The sequence below is a fragment of the Phoca vitulina genome, unplaced genomic scaffold, assembly GCF_004348235.1.
Source record: "Phoca vitulina isolate PV1807 unplaced genomic scaffold, GSC_HSeal_1.0 scaffold18, whole genome shotgun sequence".
NCBI classification, from domain to species: domain Eukaryota; kingdom Metazoa; phylum Chordata; class Mammalia; order Carnivora; family Phocidae; genus Phoca; species Phoca vitulina.
This window is the reverse complement of record NW_022589721.1, coordinates 2,802,613-2,828,299: the sequence shown is the minus strand read 5'-3', so window position 1 is coordinate 2,828,299 and position 25,687 is coordinate 2,802,613. Positions and strand designations below refer to the sequence as shown.

At 37.8% G+C, this 25,687-nt stretch overlaps 1 protein-coding gene across 2 annotated transcripts in view; it reads left to right on the top strand.

Annotated features, from left to right (window-relative positions):
• Positions 1 to 1,241: 1,241 nt before the first annotated feature.
• The window catches only part of LRP12 (LDL receptor related protein 12), a 74,243-nt gene continuing 49,797 nt past the window's right edge, over positions 1,242 to 25,687 (top strand). For both annotated transcript variants that reach the window (XM_032415600.1, XM_032415599.1), the window contains exon 1: positions 1,242 to 1,416. In XM_032415600.1, coding sequence (XP_032271491.1) covers positions 1,338 to 1,416 — 79 coding nt within the window. In that variant the 5' untranslated portion in view covers positions 1,242 to 1,337. The remainder of the gene's footprint in view (positions 1,417 to 25,687) is intronic.

Here is a 25,687-nt window from a genome sequence, read left to right as displayed (position 1 = left end):
ATATCGTTATGGGTAATTTGACCAGAGTCTCATTTTCTTATTTATAAAATGTGGATAATAATGTTTATCTCACAACGTTGTTAGGGATTAAAAAGAGACAACCTATGTCAATGGGACAGCATAGCGCATTGTAGGTCTTCAATGAATAGCCAGGAGAGTGCATGGAAAGGCCAATGATAGATCAGGAAGGGAGATAAGACGTGTAGACAAACACTTTAAAAAATACACGGCGGAAGGTCAGGTGTGCCGGTGTCACTACAAAAGTATTTACAAAGTGCTACGGAGTGCTAAAGGAAGGAGGAGTCGCACTTGCCGAGATCGGGGGAAGGTGCTTAGGGAAATTAGGAAGTGCAGAAAGACGTCCCCCCCTCCTCCAGCCGCGCACGCAGGCCGATTTCCCACAGCCCCTCCGCTCCCCGCCCGCCCCCGGGATGTCAAACTCTCTCGCGGCTTCCACGCCAGAATGGAAGAGCACCGCACTCTAGTCTTTCTGGACTCATGCCTGCCAGGCACCTTGAGCGTGGGTGCCCAGCACCAGAATCTCGGCACGCGTGCACACTGGCCCGGCCGACTACGGCAGCACTAACTGGCACCCACCCACCCCCAGCTCCGTGCCGATTTTAGGCGGAGGCACGCAGGGGTAAGGGAGAGGATCTCCCAAGTTCCTAGCCTCCGTTCACCCACTCTCCCCGCAAGCACAGCCACCCTCAGCCTCCCAACTTGTCCTCACACCACCCGCAGGGGTAACAAGGAGGCCTCGGACTGCAGCGGAGCTCCGCTGCTGGGCCCCGCGCCCCAGCTCTCGGGAACCTCGCGGCCGGCGTTCGCGTGCTCGCTCATCGATTGGCACTGCCTTACTCTTAGGGCTCCAGTCGCGGGGAAACCGGCCCCAAGACTGGGAAAGTCCGGCGGAGCGCGGGGCGGGAACCAAGGCAGGCGGGCCAGGTGATTGCCGAGCGCACGGATGAGCGCGGGTCCCGGCTCGCGCTCCGTCTGGCGGGTGGCGGCGCCGGCTAGCCTGTGCGGTGCGAGGCCGGAGTCGCGCTTCCGCCGCCCCCTCGCCTCGCGCCCGCGTGCGCTCAACCTGCCCCTGCCGCCGGGAAAGCCGTCCCGCGTAGGGCTCTCGCGCCGCCCGGGGTGGGAGCTGGCACGCTGCTGAGGGTGGGCCAGAGGGAGGGAGCGCGGGCGGGCGGGCGGCGGCGGCGGCGGCGGCGGCCCCTCCCCTCCCGCCGCCGCGGAGCGCGCAGGGAGCAGCCGGGGGCTCGGTGGCGGCGGCGTCTGGCCCCAGCTCCTCCTCCTCCTCCATCTCCTCCTCGCTCACTCCATCTGCCGTGGTTATGGCCAGTCGTTGGAGCACAAAAGAGTCTCCGCGGTGGAGGTCTGCGTTGGTCTTGCTTTTCCTCGCCGGAGTGTACGGTGAGTGTCCGCGTCCCTGCGCCCCGCTGACCGAACAAAGCTGGGGCGACCCTGGGCCCCAAGGCCTCCAGGACAGGGGTTCCCCGCGAGAACCGGGGAGAGACCCCCGCCGCCGGCGGGACAAAGACCCGGCGAGGGGTGGATGCCCCGAGAGGTGTCCACACACGAAGATGCTTTCGTCCACTCACCACCTCCAGACCCTTGGGGTTGTCTGAGAGGGGTTTGGGCGTCCCGGCCGGAGGGAGTCCCGGTGGAGCGAGCGGGTGGCGGGCGGACTTACCGACCTGGGCTGGAGGGCCCCTTGCACAATCCACACACACAAAGATGTATGACTGTGTGAGAAGGAAGAGGAGGTCGCCCTCGCCGCTGTCGGGACGGTCCTGCCACCCCCGACCCTTCCGGGGTCAGGAAGTTCTCTCCCCAGTGGAATTCCCACCGTTCCAATCCCCCATCTTCCCCATCCCTGAAAAGGCAGCCCGCTGCTCTCTTCCCACTCCTGCACCTCGGAGGCCGAGGCTCTGTCGATCCCGGGCGTGCTGGATCCTGTCCCTTCCCCAGAAGCAGCACGCGGGAGAAGGCCAGAAAATAGTTTCCAGCCCCACCTCAGTCTCTCCCTTAGGGCGTAGATGTCTGCCCTGACTCCTAGTTCATTTGTCATTTCATCCGTCACTGGCCGCTAGTGTTGTCACTGTTGCTTCATTCCAGTCTGTGGATTGCGTTGCATATACTCCTTTGAGGTTAAGAGACGGCTGAAGCCTGTGTGTGAGGACTGAGCTTTATATTATTACATCAGGGTCTGAACTAGAGCTAAATGGAATTAATTAGAGCATTCATTGCTTGAGACTTGAGTTCCACTTCTGACTTAACCGTTCTTAGTTTATCAGTGAAACGCATTGAAAAGGTGTTTCAATGAACACAGTTAAGCTTTACTTTTTAGAATGGTGTTTTGATATCTTCAGAAGGAAATAATTTGAAGTTTACCGTTTTGTGGAGATTTCACTTAGAAAACGTCTAAGTCATTTGCCACAAACACTCATTCCACTAATGGTGTGGTGATGGAGTTAAGTCAACACGTCATTCACCAGCAAGTATTACCTCTTTTGAAAGCATTTATCTGTGGAATTGAATGATGATAACTTTAAAAACCTGAGAAATTACAGTAAATGAATTTAATGAACATAAATTAATATTTACTGACAACCAAAAAATAGTTTTTCAGTATGATTCAAAATGTATTACTTGCTGCCTGACCTGATTAACATATTATTATTTTTGTTTGTTTGGGCTGGAGAAAGGTTTGGTCCACATTCGATGTGATCATTGCCAATGGTATGCTTGTGTGTGATCAGGAAACGTTGTTCATGACTTTTGAGTGTTAGTTGCATGAAGTCTCTGTGATCCCTACTTGCCTGATGACTTGTGGGCTTGGGTCTACACCAGAGATCAATAAGCTATTATGTTGTTTATTCTAGCCTGAAGGTGGTATAGTTCTGCTCTAGGTTTGGTGTAACGGCCCAGAAGAGAGAAGAAAGCAAGAAGGCATCTTTAATCTAGGGTGATTAGAAGTGTCCTGCTTTGTCCTCTGCTCTAGTCAAAATTGAATCTTAGTGATGTCTGATCAGAATGGATAAATAAATGAGCTCTTTAAGCTCTTTCATTAAAACCCGTGTCATTATTGTTTGAACTAAAAGTCTTTTTGCCTCCAGGGCTGTGAACCCCGTAATTTGTCTTTGTACATTTTTTTGTACTTGCACAAAACGACTTTCTGATAGGTGCTTATCAAAGATTTATCTTTTTGGAATTTGTGTTCAGTGAGGAATTGTTAGTAGGCAAAGAATGAAACTTCTTTTCCAACAATGGGGGACCATGTTATAAAACTAGCAAGTAATTGTGCCAGGGTTGATGTCTCAAGCACAGCAAGTTTCAAAGTATAAGAAAAAAGGAGGTAGTGAGCCAGGCAGAACATTAAACTATGTGAGCAGAGATTAAAGGTACCCTTCACCCTGCAACTGGAGAAATTCTCTTTATAGCTGCACTTTTGTCCTCTTCTGTCTCTGCAGCCAAATGTGGGTTTATATGAGAGAGAAAAGAAAAAGCTATAACAATAATATGGGGGATGTGCTTCTATAACAGCAGTGGGGTTTGTTTTACTTGAATATGCCCTAGTTGTGAGGAGTAATGGATGCATCCTGAGAAATATCCACCACCTTGGACCTTTAGGACAGATATTAACTGTAATTTATGAAACTGTCCCTTATGCACCAAAAAGTGTTTTGGTTTTTTTAAGTGGCTTCCCAAAAATAATTAGAAATCATTGTTAAAACAACTGAGTACTCAGGGGCACCTGGGTGGGTCAGTCATTAAGCTTCAGACTCTTGATTTCAGCTCAGGTTATGATCTCAGGGTCAGGGGATCAAGCCCCACATTGGGCTCTGTGCTTAGGGCAGTCTGCTTGTTCCTCTTCCTCTGCTGCCCCCCCCCCCCACATTTGGGCATGTGTGTGCATGCGCGCGCGCTCTCTCTCTCTCTCTCTTTCTCAAATAAATAAAACTAAGAAACAATAACTGAGTGTTCATAGTAACACTTAACATAGACTCAGTGAAAAAACGCAGGTTGGCCAATATTTAGGCAGTTCCGATACTAACTCTTCACAGAATGACTCTTAATCCATTAATGGCAATATTAAATGGCTCCAAGTGTGTCTTGAATCTTTGAAACATTTCAAAGATTCTGTTTATTTTAGTGTGTATTCTCTTCACATGGCGGTTTTAGAGGTCTTTGTACGTGACTGTTAAATGTGACCATTTTAGTGGAATAGTGTGACTGTTACACTTCCACATTACTTTTCTGAATGTCAGAGCTTTATTTGGAACACTAAATTGTGATATGAAATATCATTAATATTTTCTAGAAGGGGTTGTTCAAGAACCAATAATTATCTTTCAAGAGCTGCTGTATCTTAGCTGCTGTAACTTAACTATTGAATGTGCCTAAGAGTTAGTGGAAAGTAAAAGTTGACCTCTGCCTTTGGAAGTTTGAAGAGATAAAAACATTAGTGGGAGCAACTGTGAGCTTTGCTGGGCATTGTTGTAGGCCTACTGTAAGAGAAGGTGCTTCTTCAGATCTCACATAGGGATGTCTGGCTTTTGCAAGGGCATGGAGATTTCCAAAACTGTCTCCTAGTCAACGAAGGTGTTGGTTGGCTCATCTCCCAACCCATAATTTGGTAATCGTTAACAGTTCCATTGCTTTATCCTTTTCCACTTCTGTTTGTCTCCCAGATCGTTGCTTTCTAACTTTTTTTTTTTTTTTACTGAAACCCACCCTTAAAATACATTTTATGTTACTCCCAGTATACAGAACAAAACAAAGATTATGAAATAATACTCTTACTACCTGTGATGCACTCCAACATTTTATATTCTATTTATCCCTCCTTCTCTCACCCTTCCTTTCTTCATTTGCTGGTTGGACTCATTAATTTTGGACCCACTAATAGATTGCAGTTCTTAGTTTGAAAAACACAGCCCCAGATGAGACCTTAAAATGTAATTTGAAATGTTTGTGGTATTTGTATATCATTTTACAATAGCCTTGGAGAATTGCAGATGGTTAGTTTCTGGCCACTTGCTGCCAGAGCATTTGATAGCAGTAAGAACTCTTCCTGGCATAACTGACTGGCCTGTGATAAAATTCTTCTTTAAGCTGGTATTCAGCTAATTATAGTCAAAAGTCTGTGCTATGCACAGTACTGTTCCAGAGGTTGTGGTAACATAAAATACTCCTTTTATTCTTGCATTTTATATCTAATGGGTAAGTCTTTTCCCATGAATTTTTATGGAACATTCAGCAGCATTTTATAAATTTCCAGTTTAAGGAGAGACTAGAAGTTCCAATTTTAGAAAGGTTGTAGAAGTAACTGGAACATGAGAAAAAAATCTAAACCAGATTCCAATTACTTCTAAAAAAGTCAAGCTTGATTACATAAAATATGTTGAATAAAACTGAATTAATTGCTTAACATAAACCCTTCCTTGGGTTTAGAATCTAAATTATATCCATATCCTGGGGACAATATGAAGGTCCATAGCACATTCTATAAAATTCTAAGCAGTTATCAGGCAGAAAGTATTAAATGACCACTTTCAGAGGGCTAGCTATGTTCTAGGAAGAATATGGAGGAGATTTGAATGATGTATGGTAAATGATTTAGAAGGTTCCTAGAAAGTAAAATCTCTGACAAAAACATAAAAGTGATGTCAGGCTGAAAAGTGAGCAGCAGCAGTTAAAGAGAATGGAAAGAAAAGACTGACTTTTGTGGTTAGACAATTTAAAGCTTATCAAGAAATTAAGGGAACAGTGAAACCTTTTTGTGTTTCTGATCTGAGGTGTTTTTGTAGTTGAGGTTTTTTCTTGGTTTTTTTCCCCTTATCTTTTATAAATGTTGTTACAGTTTAAAGAATGAAAGGTAAAAGGGGGGTAAATAAATATAGATGAGATTTATATAGATTTAAGCAAACAGAAAATGTTTTTATTTTAGAATGAGTTTTAGTCTTGTTCTTGCTGCAAGTCTTTATAGGGAAATGAAGGTTGTTCTAAATTTGGGAATTGAAGTTGAGTTAATGGCCTCTAATTTCTAAGGTTACCTTTCCTTCCAGTTTCTTCTCTTTTTCTCCTCCCCCACCCCCACCGTTTTTTGGGGAGGAGTGAGTGATAGATGTACACTACTTATTCTCATTTTCTAAAGCATATTATTAGATCCTATAAATACAAGTTACAATCTATCCGTTCAGATGCACATCATCAGTCTTTTTAACTATATGCAACAGTAGGTGTATATATAGACCTATCTCTATATATTTTAGTTTCAATACTGAATTACCCTAAGGAATTCTCACTGTCTAAGCTATAGAAGGAAGGGAAAGAAACTAACATTTATTAAATTAAGTTTGTACCATTTATTAAATAAAGTTCAGATACTGTGCTTGGTCTTTATTGATTGCCAGTTCATCTTTAGTAGGTCTCATTTGGCAATCCTATAAGGTATTTGTCCCTTTTCTATAGAAGAAAAAAATTGAAGCTCAGAAGGGTTGTGACTTATCTAAGATCAAACCACTAGGAAATAGTAGAGCCAGGATTGCAACATAATCCTCTCTTTGCTCATTCATTCAGTTGGCAAATGTTCATTGAGCACTTGCTTTTATCTGGCACTGTGTGAGTTTCTGCCCTCATAAGGTTGACAGTCTAGTGAGTAAGTTATAATAGGAAACTGATAAGAGGCAGAGATCGTGAATAACAGACGCAGGGTAATGAGAAGACTTCTTTGTAGAGTCATTTGTAAGACCTAAAGGATGGCTAACCATATTATGATTGGGAAAAGAGAGCCTTGCCCTTGGGCACCACATGTGAAAGACCCAGAATCAGGAAAGTGTTGGTAAATTAATAAAACCAGTGTAGCTGGAGCACAACGGTCATGCGGGAGAGTGGTGAGGTGAGCTTAGAACCTTAGGCAGGAACTCAGGGCTTTGGAAACCATGGTAAAGAGTTTGAATTTATTTGAGTGTAGTTATAAAAGAAGCCTAAGTGCACATAATGTGATTTATGGTTTGAAAACAGTAACTTTTGTCTACTGTGTGGAGAATTGTTGTGAAGTAGACAAGAGTAGACATGGGATGATCAGGTTTTGGCTGTGATCCAGGTGAGAGACACAGGACCTTGGACCAAGGTAGTAATAGTGCAGATAGAAGAGTATGGATTGCCTTTTTGATCAGAAAGAAAGGGATGCTTCCTCTCTTGTCACAACAGGGAAGGAAGAAAATATTGGTGCCAGTGTACTTGGGTCTGTTAAAAGTTTCAGGGTGGGAAGATGGAGATTTCCTGAAGTAATATGACATGGGATCAGGTGAGAGTGACGAGGAGGGAGGAGAGGTTTAGGGTGATTTGCTTCTATAATTCAGTAGAGGAGTTTAGACCCTAGGAATTTAAGTTTCTGTTATTTAAGCTAGAAAAGGGAAGGCTAAGAACACTCAATGCAAGAAGGGGTACTGTGGTGAACAGCTGTACAACACAGGACAAGGAAGAATGAGGATTTCAGTTATAAGGGGAGAGGCTTAACAAGTGTCCTGTGGAGAACTCAGTTCTAAGGTCTGTCATTTTTGTCCATGAAATAAGTATAGAACATAACTTTCTACAGTGTTTTAAGAGTATTTCAGGCAAGAAGCAAAGGGTAGAAGAGAAGATTTAAGGACCTTTTTGCCGAAGTTAGATGCTTTATATTAAGTGGTCAATTAAAGTGCTTTATATCTTAGAAGAGGCAAGGATATATTGGTAGATTAGAAAGTTTCAGAACATTTTGGAAAAAGTAAGTGACCTTTTTATCTTTATTCCCCTGGATTGCATAGTTTATTTACAGAAGATACAACTTTAGAAGATCTCGAAACCTCAAAATAAATGAAGCTGACAGAATAGTTTTCTAGTTGACTCTTAAATATTTGATAACTCACTGCCCTACTAGGATCAGTTTAGTGAAGAAGCGAAATTGTTTTACACTCACATGCATACCACTGAATGAGAGTAACTTGATATCTACCTTTAATTCACTTATTTTCCATTTTTAGAGAAATGGGGAATGGTACTGATCTTTTAATATTGAATTGACTAAATGGAGCACGGTACCATGTTTAGTAGTTGGGATTTACTTCTTAAACATGAGTAAGAAAGTAAGCCTTTTCTTATCTGACTTAATTTCATTGATTATTAAAGCGTTATTTAGGTTTTAGGTTAGTAAGTTGGAGAAGAGATGAATCTTTGTATCCGGTATATTCTGAAATAGAATTCAGTTTCTTGAATTAATGCCTGTTCTAGTGACACTAGAACCTTTTACCAAGACTTAGAATACAGAACACCTTTACCAAGAGGTGCCTTGCTTAAATCCTCAGAGTATTAGGGAGGTAAGTATAGCAGAAGCTGAATCTGAGAGCAGTGATTTTGCCTAAGGCTCACATCCCTCTACTGCTGTTCTCTTTGTATAGAGACCCGTCGTTGTTTTTGTCTACATTATTGTAACAGCTCCCAACTAATTTTCACTCTAGTCTTGTCCAGATTCAGTTATATACATAGCAGCAGCCAGAGTGGCTTTTCTAAAGTACAAATATAATTATGTAATTTCCTTGCTTAAAACCCAACACTAGTTCCCTGTTCCTAAAATATAGGCATAACTCACCAGGCCCCTTATGATCTGGCTAGTTTTTCCTTTCTTGTCTCTTGTTATTTCCCTTCACCACCCCCCTACCCTCCACCATTTCTGCTATACTAAACGCATTTCTCTTGTCTCCTGGCCTTTGCACGCTCTGCCTGGCTTTACCTTCCTTTTGTATCACTTTCTTCACTAGGCTAACTCCTGCCTGTCCTTCGGCCTTCCTTTAGATGTTATCTCCTTTGGGCAGTCTTCCTTAAAAGGTGCCCTTCTCAGGAGCATCTCAGACTTCTTATATACAATATTGATATTGGCCTGTTTTACTTCTATTTCCCCATGTAGCAGCACTGTCTAAGATACATAATGTGAGCCTCAAATGTAAGTCATGACATAGTTTTAAATTTTCTAGTAGCCATATTAAAAAAAGAGAGAGGCAGGTGTCATTAATGTAAATAATTATTTAACTCAATATTGTATATCTAAAATACTATCATTTTGATATGTAATCAATAGAAAATAATTACTGAGATACTCTGCAATGTTTTTCATATTAAGTCTCCAAAATCCAGTGTAAATTTTATACCTATAGCCCATCTTAATTAGACTAACCACATTTCAAATGCTTAATAGCCACTGTGGAAAACAGTATCTATTAAAGTTGAATGTGAACATACCCTGTGATCTGGCAGTTCTACTCCAAGGTGTAAACTCAACAGAAGTGGGAACATAATGTGTGCCAAAAGATATGTACAAGATTATTCGTAGCATCCTTATTCTTTATAGTCCCAGGTGAAAAACAGCCCCTCTGTCCATCCCCAGTAGAATGAATGGATGAATTGATTATGGTGTATTAGCATAAGGGAACCACAGCAGCATTCTTCAAACTTTTAGGTCTCAGGACGCCACAATTAAATTTAAAATGACAGTAAGAAAGCCATTATGTGTGACCATAAATCGCATACATTAAATAAAAATATGTAAAATCACAACCATATTTTCCCAAACAGGCAAAAATTAGTGAGAAGAGTGGCACTGCTATACATTTTTGCAAATTAATGTCTGGCTTAATAGAAGACAACTGATTTCTCATGTCTGTATCTGCAGTCAGTCTGTTGTGACATGTTTTGGTTGAAATATAGGAAGAAATCTTGCCTCACACAGATGTGTTATTGCAAAGGGAGAAGTATTTTAATAGCCTTTTCAGATAAATGTGAATATTCTTTGATGCTTCACCCGAACTTGACACGTAGTTATTTTTTTAAGTTTAGTTGCAACATGGAATCTGAAACCATATCCCAATGAACTTTATTCTGTTAAACTCTGAAAGGGTCTTGGTAATTCCCAGGAATCCACTGACCACATTTTGAGAATAACTTGCATATAAAGTAATGAAAAAGAACCAATTACTGGTACCTGTAGCATAGGTGGATTTCACATGTTGAACAAAAGAAGTCAGACACAAAATTACAAGATACTATATGGTTACAATCTAAGAAGTTAGAATGCAAGGTGAGTATAGCACTTCCCTACTGGTGGGAAGCAGGAGAGGTTGTGATTGAGAGGATTGTTTACCAGGGTAGTTTTTGGGCTGCTGCTCCTATGCTATTTCTTGACCTAAGTGGTAGTTTACACAGATAATGGAGTTTTCTGGTGATTGCTCATTGCACTGTAAACTTTCAATTAGTGCAATTATGTATATATCTCAAAAGTTAAGTAATAAAATTTTTTAAAAATAGAACAGTGTTTGATAATAGTATCTATAGAAGGTTTTCTGATAATTTATATTCTCTCTAGTGTTTGGCTTTTTGTTTCGTTCTTTGATTTTTTTTTCCTTTGGGTTTGATAATTAAAAACAGTTTTAAAACTTTGTACTTCGGAAAATTCCAAACATACTCAAAAGTAGAAAAACTAGTGTAACTAACCTGATATGCCCAATATCCAGATTCAACAAATTATCATTAAATGGCCAGCCTTGTTTTATCTAGACTTGTACTCACTCCCTAAACACAAATGATTTTGAAGCAAATCCCAGACATCTAATTTATTCATATTTTACTATGTATCTTTAAGATGTGGGGACTTAAAAAAAAAAAAAACAGGTGCGCCTGGGTGGCTCAGATGGTTAAGCGTCTGCCTTCGGCTCAGGTCATGATCCCAGGGTCCTGGGATCGAGCCCCGCATCGGGCTCCCTGCTCTGCAGGAAGCCTGCTTCTCCCTCTCCCACTCCCCCTGCTTGTGTTCCCTCTCTCGCTGTGTCTCTCTCTGTTAAATAAATAAATAAAATCTTAAAAAAAAAAAAAAAAACAACTCAATACCATTATCACACTTAAAACATTAACAATTCCTAGTTACCATCAAATATCCAGCTGTGTACATATGGCCCTAGTTGTCATATAAACATGAATTTTTAGACACTTGTTTGGATCAGGAGCCAGATAAGGTCTGTACTCTGCAATTGTTGATATCTATTAAGTCTTTAATTTAATGGTTCCTGACCCCATCTTTCTTTTTATTTTTTTTAAGTGTGATATTTGCTATAGGTTTCTGTTATTTTTAATCAAATTAGAGATTTTCAATTCCTATATTAATAAGTTTTTGAAAATAGGTATTTAATTTTATCACATAAGTTTTTTCATTTCCAAGATGATCATAAGGCGTTTATGAGGGCCAGAGGTATGCAAGTGAAACATACCTAGCATAATGCCACATAATACCTGAATTCCTTTCTCCATGAATGGAGTAAGTTATATTCATGCGATTCCTAATGTTGAACTATCTTTACATTTACGTAATAGGCCATAACAAGTTGGTAATGATGTATTTTCTTTTAATCTGCTGGAATACGTTTAGTAATTTTTTTTAGACTTTGTGTTCATAGTTATGAGATCAATACATAGTCCGTCCTAAATTTCTTCCTCCCTCCACTCCTTTTCTTTCTCCTGTAAACTAGCCTCCCCTCTCTTCCTGCCTGATTATCAGATCTAATCCCTAATCTGTTAATATTTTTAGATGTATTTGTAAACTTTTTTGTTTTTGTTGATTTCATTGGTTAGTGTAAAAGATTTTATTATGTTCTGATTATTTCACTTGGCAACCACTGATAAGCTCTATGTCACTAAAGACATTTCATATATGTGGAATCATACAATATGTGATCTTATATGCCTGGCTTCTTTCATCTAGTTTGTTTTCATGATTCATCCATGTTCTACCATGAATCAATACTTCATTGCTTTTTATAGTCAAATAGTATTTCATTGTATGGATAAACCACATTTTGTTTATCTACTCATCAGCTGACAAACATTTGGGTGGTTTCTACTTTTTATGAATAATGCAGCTATGACTATTTGTGTACATGTTTTTGCATGGACATTTTTCAGTTCTCTTGAGTATATGCATAGAGTGGAATTGCTGGGTCTTTTGGTAATTCTACATTTACCTTTCTGAGGAAATGCTATACTGTTTTCCAAATGGCTGTACAATTTTACAGTCCTACCAACAATATGTAAGAGTTCCAGTTTCTCTGCATCTTCACCGATGCTTGTTATTGGCCATCTTTTTATTAGAGGCATCCCTGTAGGTATGAAGTGGTATCTTACTGTGGTTTCTTTGCATTTTTCTAATGAGTAGTGATGTTGAGATTTTTTTTCTCATTATTGACCATTTGTGAATGTCTGTTCAAATCCTTTGCCATTTCTTAATTGGTTGAATTATCTTTTTGTTGTTGAGTTGTAAGAGTTCTTTATATTTGTGGATATTAACCCCTTATCAGACATATGGGAGGATGATACATGAGAACGCACTATTCTGTTCTATTTTGTGCATGTTTGAAATTTTACAGAATAAAATTAAAAAAAAGGAGGTGTTAAAATACTTCCCCAAATTAATTACATTAAAATTTGCATAGCCATTCTTAACAATTATTTTGATTTCTTAAGTTTTCTTCCCCCTTTCCCTTATCATTTTCTTTGTCCCATGTTATTTTTCTTGAAGTCTTTAATTAGTTTGATTTTTTAAATTTTGCTAAAATACATTCTTGAATTGTATTCTCTCTCTCCCTAAGAAATATGTACTGGTTGTAAATATATATTTAGGTATACACAGCTGAAAATGTTTCTTTATTTTGTCTTCACACTTAAATAATGGTTTGGCGAGGGTGGGGGGAGGGCATTCCAGGTTTCAGTATTTTCTGTGCAGAATTCTATCCAGAATTACTTTATTATCTTGTAACTTTAAGTTGCCATTTTGATTCTCATTCCTTTGTTCCTTTGGAAGCTTGTAATAATTTCCTTTTGGAGTTTACAGTTTTCACCAATGTGTTTATATATGTATTTTCAGTCATTATTACTGTTTGGTATTTGGTAGTGATTTTATCTGAACATATCTAGATGTGTGTTGGGAAGATAGTTTTATGCGTATGTTGTATATGTTATGTATATGTATACATACGTATGTACGTGTATTTTAACTCCATTATCCTGTAAGTTCTCTACTTTTAGAACTCCTCTTAAGTGAATATGACATATCTTGGCCTTTTTTATTTCTTAGAGTTTTATATCCCTGTGTTTTTATTCTTGAATTTAAAGATTCTTCGGCTTAATCTTCTAAGTTATAATTGTCTACAATGTAATTGTCTATAATTTAGAATGGTTTGTGATTCTTCATATAGTTTTCTAAGTGGTAATTGTTGTACAAAATATAAAATATTTGTCTTTACAGATAATTTTCCTTTTTTGTAATGACAATTTTGGGGTTTTTTTCAGTTAGCTCTGGAACTGACGTGTCTTTCTCACCTCTCCTGCGAATTCTCTTACTCTCTACCTGCCCTTTCCCCTACTCACACCCCCACCTCTGAGATTATAATAAGAATTGTGGGTCCTTTCCTCAGAAAATAATCCACATAAGCACATTCACAGAGAATTTCGTATATGATATCGTGTTATTCCAGATCTCCTTAAAGTTCATTCATGACCCCTGATAGTGCCATTCTTGAACCAGCTGCATTGGTACTACCTGGAAACTTGTTAGAAATGCAGAATCTCAGGCCCTGCCCCCAGATACTGAATTAGAATCTCCATTTTAACAAGATTCACAGATGATTTCTTTCATATTCAAGTTTGAGAAGCACTGCTGTAAAAGATAAGAAACCTCTGTGAAGTTGTGGTATATGTGATCTATATTGACTGTTTCCCTTTTTAAAAAAATACTATATCTGACACAGCATCAGAGTCACTTTTTAAGAAGTCATATCTCGATCACCCAGATTGTGCATGGGTTATTAAAGTAGAAATATTTTTAAATATTTAAATATATACAATATAGTATCTGAATAGTAAGCTATGCTATATGGAATAGCAAGAGACAAAGTGAGACTGATTTATAGACTCATTTTTCTATCAGTAGCAAACATGTAGCAATTGCTATGTGCTGGGAAGTGTTCTAATCACTGTGTATCTGTGTATATATATGTGTATTCATGTATGCATATACACACACAGTCACTTTCTTCTCATAACAGCCTTATCAGCCTGGATACTATTATACTATCATTTGATAGATAAGGAACCTGAGACACAGAGAAGCTGTGTATTTTAGCCAAGTTCACATATCAGTAAGTGGAAGAGCTAGGATTTGAACCCAGATAGTTTGGCTCTATAATCCATGCTCTTAACCATTATGCTCTACTGCTTCTTTGTAGTTTTATTTAACAGACCTCCCTAAACTCAATGTTGCTTATAGGCAAACTGATTAACTTATGATACATTTGCTCTTTTAAATTCATTACTGGAACTCATCTGCTTGCAGTGCTGATAGATGAGCCACAGATACCAGATCATTAGTGTTTTCTGAATTAATTTTGGTTTGCTATTAATTGAGATTTCTAAATGGCAAGATGCTGGATTATTAGATTTTATGCCACCTACCCTCAAAGTTTGTTATGAGCCTATTAAATAACTTAAGCAAATACTTTCTACATAAAATGTTCATTTTCTTCCTTCCTCAGTAGATGGACCAAAGAGAGCTTATAGAAATGGTAATTGGATGGCTAATAAAATTAGAAACAAAAATTAATTTTACAAAGAAATCTCAAGTAAATATCACATACTAATTTAGTAAATATGTAAAAATCAACTTTTGTTAAGTGTTCAAAATGTTCAATAGAGACAGAAAAATCAACATGTAGTTAGGGTGCAATGAAACGAGCATTCGTACCTGACTAGTAGAAATGGTAGTCCTTGGCTGATGGATTTATTGGTATTACTTGACATAGATTTTGGGCATTTTTCCATATCACTTTTCCTCATAAACTGTTTCCATAATGTTGAACATTAGATCATCTGCAGTTTTGTTCACATTTATAAATACTGTAATAGACATGCTTTTATAATATTTATCTTAATTTTTTATTATTTTCCTTGTGGTTAAGTCATAAAAGTAGAATACTGGGTCAAAGGTTGGAGTATTTTCAAATCTGTCAAAAATAAAAATAATACCCAGTTTTATTGAGTGCTTACCAATATGCCAGTTATTGCTTTAAATGCTACATATATATTATATGCTATATATATCTTATTTTTCTGTGTGAATTATGTTTCAAAGTAAGCAAATAACATTTGTTGAGAAAAATCATTGCAGAATTTCAGGTAATGAATGTATAAAGAATATTCAGGCTATAATCATTAGTAAATGAAACTATTAGACAAACGGTTATATGGGAACTTTACAGTGGAGGAATCAGGTTGCCCTATCTATACCTATTGATTAATCTCAGTCTCATGAAAACTAGGGCAAGCAGTTAGTGTGTGCGTCCTAATGTGATACCTATAAAGCATACAGCACAAGCTCTGAAGTATTCCAGCCAAAAATGTTGAACCTGCGTCAAATCAGCCTTCTACAGCAGAAGTCGGGAACCATGGCCTTCGAGCTAAAACCAGCCTGCCTGTTTTTTGTTTTGTCTTGTTTTGTATTTTCATAATGTTCAAATACAACCAGTCTGGTGCATTTAGTTATTGTGTATGGCTGCTTTCATGCCACAGTGTCAGAGTTGAGTAGTTGCAACAGAGACTGTGTGACCCACAAAGCCTAAAATATTTACTATCTGGCCCTTTTACAGAAAAAGTTTGCCAATCCTTGAGCTAGATGAGCAAAGTTAAGTGACACCAAAAGGAAGTGACACCACAGAACAGCAGCCTCTTAAAGGACAACTGATCTAGTTTCTGAAACCGGTCTGCTGCGGAAAATAAGAGAGTATCACTCTAGATTAAGAGAGACTTAAACACACCAAATGAAACAGTGAGGCTTTGGGTCCTGCTTCAACTGTAAAAAGACATTTGTGAAACAATCAGGAAAATCTGATTACGGCCTGGCTAGATGAAATGATACCAAGAATTATTAATTTTGTTAAAGTAATAGCATTGAAGTTGGGTGAGCGAATATCTGTCTATATTTTTAGAGATGCATACTGAAGATGCATATAGAGGTGAAATGATATGTGGCATGTATTTTAACATACTCCACACAAACATACAAAAGAAAATAAGTAGCAAAGGTAGAAAAGTCAAACTCAGGATTCTGATATCAAAGCTGATATACTTAGCATTGTATGCTAGCTATAGTAGAATTTAGTATTGCCTTCTCTGTTGCTTTTAACTATTACTGACTTATCTTTTTAGAATTCCCTCATCTCTTAGAGTCCTTGTCAATGTATGCACGTCCTTGGTCTTTTCCTGTTCCACTGTATTTAAACATCATTAACAGAGGAATATCTATCAAGGATGAATCTACATCTTCTGGTCTTAGTGGGAGAAGAGACTGGCATTCCATACATCGTTCTGCTCCTTAGTAGCTATGAGATTTTAGTCCTGTCACTTAAACGCTGAGGCTCAACTTCCTGGGCCATAAAATGGGAATATCAATTACCCCTGGGATTGTTTTAAAATTAAAACAAATTATTATCCAAAATATGACCCATTTATATTTTGGAAAATATAGTGGGGGAGTTAAATGCATAATCTTTATAATAAGACAGGCCTTGGTTTGGGTACAACTTCATAACTGTATCACCTTAAGCGAGTTATTTATTCTTTCTAAAATTTATTGTCTTCATTTGTAAACTAGAGGTAATACCTCAAATATTTGTTCTGATGAATAAGTAAGTTAAAATTTGTGAAAGTCCATAGTATGGCCACTAATACATATAGGTAGATAAATATTTTTTCTCTTTGTTCACTTGGAGAAACATACCAATATATTAGAGATAGGTATGTGTATGCTGCATAATTTTTTATAGTTATGTGAAAAGGATAATCCTCAACTTCATGTATGATACTTCTATAGGGAAGTGCCACGTTGACAGAATAAACGGCAAGGCACTATATTAAGATTCTGTGAAAGAATAAGTTATGAGATGAGCTTTTGTAGAGTTAAGTAAAGAGCTAGCCATTTGCTCAAAGTAAAAAGAATTCTTTAAACATATTCATTAGATTGTTGAGCTATAAGCTTTTAAGAACCCGGGAGTCACTGATGATCAAAAACGTAAAAGCATCAAGCCTTTGGTTTGGTGTCTCCCCCAACCCCCCCCCCACTCCGCCCACCAACAAGTTACTAAAGCTAATGCAGAGTAGAGTCCCTTTCAATCTGAAGACTGAAGCTGCTCATGAGCTTTGAACAGTCATTTACCAAATATTTTACATATTGAAGGGCAGTGATAAGGAATAGCTGTCTAAAGAGTGAAAATGAGAAAAAGAAGGAGAGAAGAAAGAGAGATGGGAAGATTTTCTTTGCTCTTAAGACATTCAAAATTTGATGTGGAAGATGCACAGTTAACCCAAAACAAGATGATAAGGACACTGGTGGTAATGTGCTCATAACTCAGTACTGACATGACATACTGTGGGAACATCAGGAAGGATTTTTAACTCATCCTGCGATTGATAGAGATCTGTTTCCTGAGTTGAAGGAGTTAGGCGAGTAACTGGTATTGGTGCACTGGCCTGTTTCAGGGAGAGAGAACATCATGTTCAAAAATATCACAGTTTCAGAAACTGTACTTTGGCAGTATGTCAAAACCAGAATATATATGTATGAGGTAAAAGCAGACAAGGAGTAGTAAAAGTTAAGGGTCAAGAGATAGAGAAGAGCCAGATTACAGTGGGCCCTAGAGGCTCTTACTACATATAAGAAGGTGAACCAGGTACAGTTTTATAAGTTGAAGATTAATATCAGATATTCCTTTAAAAAAGGTCTCTAGTAGCATTGTGAAGAATGGATCAGAGAGCTGTGAGCCCAAAAGTAGGAAGCTGCAAGCTAAGTCATTTATTTATACATTCAGCAAATACAGTTGACCCTTGAATAATAAAGAGGTTAGGGATGCCGGCCCTCCCCCATGCACAGCCAAAAATTCATATATAACCTTTGACTCCCCAAAATATTAACCACTAATAGCCTATTGTTGACTGGAAGCCTTATTGATAACATAATTGATTAACATATTTTACATGTTATATGTATCATGTACTATATTCTTACAATCCAGTAAGCTGGAGAAAAGAAAATGTTATTAAGAAAATCATAAGGAAGAGAAAATACAGATAAAGTACTGTACTGTATTTATCACCCCCCCCCCATCCATGTATAGGTGCACCTGGTGCAGTTCAGGAACCTTGAACTGCAACCTGTGTTGTTCAAGAGTCAATTGTATTTATCAAATATCTGCTGTGGATTAAGCACTCTTCTATGTTTCTGTCCTTGTGGAGCTTATTATTTAATGCAGTAAAACAGGAAAGAAATATCAGTAACATGAAGGAAGGAAATAGCAAGATTGGGAAGAATCAAGAAACTTAATATATAGTGCATGAGCAGAAGAAGGGGATGGTAAAGAAGAGATATGGAATGACTTCCAGGTTTTTATGTGGACAACTGGAAGATGCTGGTGTCATTCACCAAGGTAAAGAGTATAGGAAGAGGAGCAGACTGAGGGTAGATAAAAGGAATTCAGTTTCGGACATGAGTCTGAAATACCTAGGTAATATTAAGGTAATACTGAATTCCTCCTATTCAATAGGAAGTTAAAAGACAATTTTTAGCATGGAAATAATAATAGCAGCTCCTTTATAGGGTGATTATGAAGATTAAATGTACTGAAGCATGAAAATGGCTTAGACCATCATCTGACAAATAGTACTTCTCATATTAGTTGTTGCTGCTGTCATTATTTCAGGAGTATGGGCTTTGAGCTAGACAAATCTGCCTACATCCTGGCAATGCCATTTACTAGTTGTGTAGCCTTGTGCAATTCTCTTAGCCTCTTTAATTCTCAGTTTCTCTGCATGTGAAATGGGGATAGTATCTATTTTACGAGGATACTGCAAGGATTAGTAATAGTGTATAAAAAACACCAACCACAGTGACTGGCATAAAGTGAGTGCTCAGTGAATGTTGGGGAGGTGGTGAGTATCAGGTAGAAATTTGAGATTTATCAACATGAAGGACTTAAACCTTTAAACACATATGCTGAAAACAAGGAGTCTCTAGAAAGAGAGAGGATAATATGCCAAAAGACCTGAATGGTTGGCAAGGGAGGTGATTTACTGAGAGTACTGTTTGAGGAAGTTGTTTGGAGGCTTAAAAAGGAATAATGACAGACTCATGTAGTTTTTGAGGGAATTGAAGGTAGAGATAAGGCATTATTAAAAGATTATGCTCCCAACTTTGAGTATCCAGATGAGTTGAAACCATGAGTTTATAGTGACACAGTTCCTCATAGGTATGTGACTTTCTCCAACTACCAGAAAACTGGATTCAGAGTTCACATTTCTGAGGATAAAGTGTGTGATAGGTGGGTCATTGGTAATCCTTGCTTGAGTTTCAGAAGTGTGCTGGGGTAAAAACTAGATTGAGGAAGGGCTTGAGCAAACGATAGGTAAGGAAGCTCCATTAGTGAGTGTAAATTCTTCTTTCAAAAGTTTTGGCTGAGAAAGGAAAGACTAAGATAAGAAATGGGGATGTGCACAACAAGAAAAAGGTTTTCTTTTATGAATAAGGAAGACCTGAATACATATGTCATCAAGAGGAGACAAAGGAACCAGAAGAGAGGAAAGATCTGAAGGGAAGGGAAAGAGGGGGGCTAATGAATGACTCCAGGATCCAGAGTGATTTTAGACACTGTGTCCTCGACTCCTATGATGGAGCCTCTGATAAACTTGAGAATTATCTTCCTGCTCAATGAAGAACCATTCATAATGTCATGTTCTCTGGTCTTCGATATTACCAGAAGTAGAAGTGAAGTACTTACTGTCTCATCTTGCATAAATAATAAAAGTAAGAAAAAGACAAAAATGATGCAAAAAAAAAAAGAAAAAGAAAACATGGAGTTAATATCAAGAAAAACTTAAATTTATAAAAGATACTATGATTTTAACAATTTAGTAATTTCTTTTAAGCGTTGTCAAAAATACACTTTAAAGATCTTAAGTGGTTACTAATTTTTAAATTCTCCTTTTTTATATTTCTACCTCTAAAGGGCTATTTTCCTACAGTCTGACACATTAAAAATCATTTATCTTTGTTGTTATTATCATTGCCAACACTGTTTCTATTTGTTTGCTTTGGTCTGTGGGTAAATAACATAGTGTTATCTGTGAGTCAGCAAGAATAGGAAAGCTGCGGCCATACATTACTCTTCTCACTATTGAATCTCATGTATAAGAACGTTTTTGAAAGTGACCTGTTGCTATAGGAGAAGGTAATATATATGCTTTAGTATTTATATTAAATGATAGTTCTTATACCATTTTGTCAATAATATTAAGAAAAAAGGTATTACTTTATCATTTCTTAATTATAACGTTATAAAGAAAAACTTGAAACTGAGTAGCTATGTAGTTTTATGTTGTGTTAATTTTTGTTAGAAGGTAGTATTCCAGTACTTAATACTCAATCCACGTGAATTAACTTGCAAGAGTAATATATACTGTAATAAGTCAAACAAAGTAATGTATCAGGAACAAAAGCTAATCATCATTTCTGTCCTCCTTTCTGTCTTGGAGATGGGGGTAAGGGGGCAGGGTAACAGTGGTAACAGTTAATTTTGTATCCTTCCATACATTTTTCTACCTGTAACTTGGACTCACAAAATACACCAGAGGTCACAAATTCAAATTCTAACAAAGACCAAGAAAGTAACACAAATGAACTAAGAGGGTGGGGTATCAGTGTCAGAATGACAATAGAAAGTCATGGGGCACTTGGTCACTTAAGAAAAAAATGTGTCTTTCTCCTAAAAGAGATGAGCTCATGGGGGTTGCATGCATGAATACATGTTTTCAAGGGAAGCCAAGATACTTATTGTTCTTAAGTGAAAACTCAATTTTCAATGTTGTACTTAGGTAGATCTTGATTTGAGCGTATCCCTCCCACTTAACTAGCTAAAGAATCTTGCACATTTTACTTAATCTGAGTCAGTTTCCTCATCTATAATGTGGGGATAACAGTATCTATTCTTAGAAAGAAGATTAAAATAATACCTCACAAAAAAAATAATAATACCTCACAAGTTTAGTACAGTGCATGAGGCTTTATAAATGTTGACTGTCTATGATCAGTAGTTGTCTGACTTTAGGAGTGTGGAAAGGGAGTTGACTGCAAAGGGGCCCAGAGAGCTTGTTTGGGTGATGGAAATGTGTGTCTTGATTGTAGTGGTGGCTGCAGAACTGTGCATTTGTTAGAACTCATCAAACCGTATACTTGGAATTAATGAACTTTTTGCATGTAAATTAAACCTCAACAAAGCCAATTTTTAAAAAAAGATAACTGCCTTTCCTTTCTCTCTGTACTTCAGTTCCATCAGCTATTAAAAATAGAGTTGACATCAGAGGTTTCCAGCATGTTTCTCTCTTAGTATTCCTTTGCAACCCCAGTCACAGGTTCCTGCACTGCAGAAGATTTTGCCTGTTGAGAAACAAGAAAGAAAGAACTACCTTTATTTGTCTGTTTCACTTTTCTGTTGTACTAAGCTTACCATGTGGATTTATCTGTTTGGGTACTGTGCCTGGTACACTGAGTAAAGCAGGCCACTAGTCACTTTTCAGAAATGTTATAATGTAATCAACAAGCTAATTACCGACTGTTGAGTAATAAGCTATGAAATTTAATAAACCAAGAAAAAGTTAGAGGCAAAAACAATATATTGGTGTTTCCTTAAATGAGGATGAAATACATAGTAGCACCCAGTGTGTGTGCACATGTGTATAGATTCATCCCAACTCATTCTATGAGGCCAGTATTACCCAAATATGAGAGAAAGAAAACTACTAATTTCCCTTATTTATATAGATGCAGAAGTCCTCTACCAAATACTAGCAAACCAAATCCAGCAATATGTAAGTAGGATTATAAACTATGACCAGATGGAATCCTTCCCAGGAATGTGAGGTTCAACACAGGAAAATCAATCAGTGTAATACACCATATTGATGGAATAAGGCACAAAAACCACAGGGAAATCTCAATAGACAAAGGAAGACATTTGACAATAGCCAACACCATTTCATAATAAAAGCACTCAATAAGCTAGGAATAGAAGGAAACTTCCTCAGCTTAATAAAGGGCATCTATGAAAAATACACAGCTAACATACTTAATGGTGAAAGACTGAGAGCTTTCTCTCTATGACCAAGAGCAAGACAAGGGTGTCCACTCTCACTTCTTTAATCAGCATTGTATTAGAGGTTCTAGGCAGGGCAGTTAGGCAAGGAAAAAAGGCATCTTAATTGGAAGAAGAGAATTAAAACTATCTTAGTTTATAGATTTGATATACTTGTACATAAAAAAGTTCTAAGGATTTCACAAAAAGCCTATTAGAGCTAATAAACAAGTTCAGCAAGGTTGCAGGATACAAGGAAAAAAATGTATTACTATATACTAACAATGAACAACTGAAAATCAAGTTAAGAAAATAATTCTGGGGGCGCCTGGGTGGCTCAGTCATTAAGCGTCTGCCTTCAGCTCAGGTCATGGTCCCAGGCTCCTGGGATCGAGCCCTGCATCGGGCTCCCTGCTCCGCGGGAAGCCTGCTTCTCCCTCTCCCCACTCCCCCTGCTTGTGTTCCCTCTCTCGCTGTGTCTCTCTCTGTCAAATAAATAAAATCTTTAAAAAAAAAATAATTCCATTAACAATAGAATGAGAGGCGCCTGGCTACCTCAGTTGGTAGAGCATGCAACTCTTGATCTCAGGATTTGAGTTCGAGCCCCATGTTAGGTGTAGAGATTACTTAAAAATAAAATCTTAAAAAAATAGCATGAAAAATAATAAAATATTTAATAAATTTAACAGTGCAAATCTTAAACTCTGAAACTACAAAATATTGTGGCTAGAAATTAAAGATTAAAATGGAAAAACATCCCATATTTATGTATTTGACATAATATTTGTTAAGAATTAGCATTAATACTCCCCAAGTTCATCTATAGATTTAACACAATCCCTATCAAAATCTCAATTCTCTTTGAAGGAATTGACGCTGATCCTAAAATTCATATAGAAATTCAAGGAATCCAGAATAACAAAAACAATCTTAATGAAGAACAAATTTGGAGGAATCATGTTTCCTGATTTCAAAACTTACTGCAAAGTTTCCTGATGAAGACAGCATGATACTTGGTATAGGAATAGACATCGGTGAAATAGAATTGAGAGTCCAGATATAAAAGCTTACATTTATAGTCAGTTGATTTTCAGCAAGAGTGCCAGGGTAATTCAGTAGGGGAAAAGAGTAGTCTTTTCATCAAATTGTGATGAGACAACTGGTTAACCATATGCAAAAGAGTGGAATTTGACCCCTTCCTCAACTGCATACAACACTTAACTCCAAATGGACCAAAGATCAAATATAAGTGCTTAAACTATAAAACTCTTAGAACAAAACATAGGAGTAAATCTTTGTGACCTTGGATTAGAAAATGGATGCTTAGCTATGACAGCAAGGCACAAGCAACAAAATTAGAAATAGGTGAATTGGACTGGTTCAAATAAAAAAAACAAAACACTGTACTTCAAAGGACACTATCAAGAAAGGGGAAAGTCTACAGAATGGGAGAAAATATTTGCAAATCATATATCTGATAGGAAGTTAATATGCACAATATATAAAGAATTCTTACAACTCAACAAAAACAAAAGACAAATCCAGTCAATTATGAAATAGACATTTCTCCAAAGAATATACAAAAACAGTAAACACACGAAAAGAACTTCAGCATCATTACTCTAAATTAAGGAAATGCAAATCAAAACCACAGTGATACCATGTCATTCCCATAAGGATACCTAAGATAAAAAGACTATAACAAGTGCTGGTGAATATATAAAGATACTGGAACTCTTACACATTGCTGGTGGGAATGTACAGCCATTTGGAAAACAATTTGGCATTTCCTCATAAAGGTAAATGTAGGGTTACCAAAAGACCAAGCAATTCCATTCTGTGTATATACTTGAGAACTGAAAACATATGTCCCCACAAAAACTTGTACACAAATATTTATAGCTGCATTATTCACAAAAAGTGGAAACAACCCAAATGTTTGTCAGCTGATGAGTAGATAAGCAAAATATGGTTTATCCCTACAGTGGAATACTACTTGACCATAAAATGGAGTGCAGTATTGATACATGGTACAATATGGATGAACCATGAAAACGTTAAATGAAAGAAGCCAGACACATAAGATCACATATTGTATGACCCCATTTATATTAAGTGTCCATAATAAGCAAACCCATAGAGATAGAGCCAGAAACTAGTTGTTGTTAGGGGCTAGAGGAGGACAGAAAGAGGAGTAACTGCTAATAGATATAAGCTTCTTTTTTGGGGTAAGGAGAACAGTCAGGCGTGTGATAATGGTAATGGTTGCACAACTTTTGAACATACTAAAAACCACTTTAAAACAGTGAATTTTATAGTATATGAAGTATAGGTGTATAATCTTTTTTCCTGGAGTTCTGAATCCCTTCAAATTTTCATATTGACTCTTATGAACCACAGGAGTCACAGGTAGGAGCCTTTGAACTCAATATAGTCTTTAGGGTTCCTTTCTAGTATATTTTGTGAGGTCCTACATCAGTGGTTCAAGCTATTTTAGAATAAAGAAAATTATTTCCATTTGTTATGAACAGTGTCACTGAGATTCTCCACAGTAGGATTCATAACTATCTTGCATGTTCTTTAAGGGATTGATTCATTCTCTGAATACTGAGAACTTGTGTTTGTTTGGTATTTGTACTTTGTCTAATAGTTCATTGTTATTATACCCTTATTTGAAGATGCTTCAAACATAAAACCTTACTAACATACTACAGGAAGTCTAAACATATAGAAACATCAAAGTCCCAAATGTCTGTTAAGAATGTGGTTTGAAAATTAGAAAATACATTTTTCTAAAAAGTAATGCTATAAATGATTATTACTCTTTTTTTTTTTTTTTTTTTTAAAGATTTTATTTATTTATTTGAGAGAGAGAATGAGACAGAGAGAGAGCACATGAGAGGGGGGAGGGTCAGAGGGAGAAGCAGACTCCCTGCTGAGCAGGGAGTCCGATGCGGGACTCGATCCCGAGACTCCAGGATCATGACCTGAGCCGAAGGCAGTCGCTTAACCAACTGAGCCACCCAGGTGCCCCTGATTATTACTCTTATTTTAAGGGGCAGGTAGGTTCGGGCCAGTTCGTATAAGACTATTAAATCCATAAAGAATGGCTGCAATTAAAAAGATTGAAATAATACTTTCAAAATACAAGTAATTAAAGAAAGCAGGAAAATATCCCAGTCTCCCAGGAGTTTCTTAACCTTTTTTTCCACGAAACATCTCATTATAGGTATTTGTTAAGACACTACAGAGCCTCTCTGGAGAAGAATGTACTGAATTTTTCATACACTTTGAAGGTATCTTGGTCTAGCAAACATTTGGGAAAAGTATGTGTATTAGTCTGCTTGGGCTACCATAACAAAACAGCCCAGACTGGGGGGCTTAAACAACACGAATTTATTTTCTCACAGTTCTAGAGGCTAGAAGTCTAA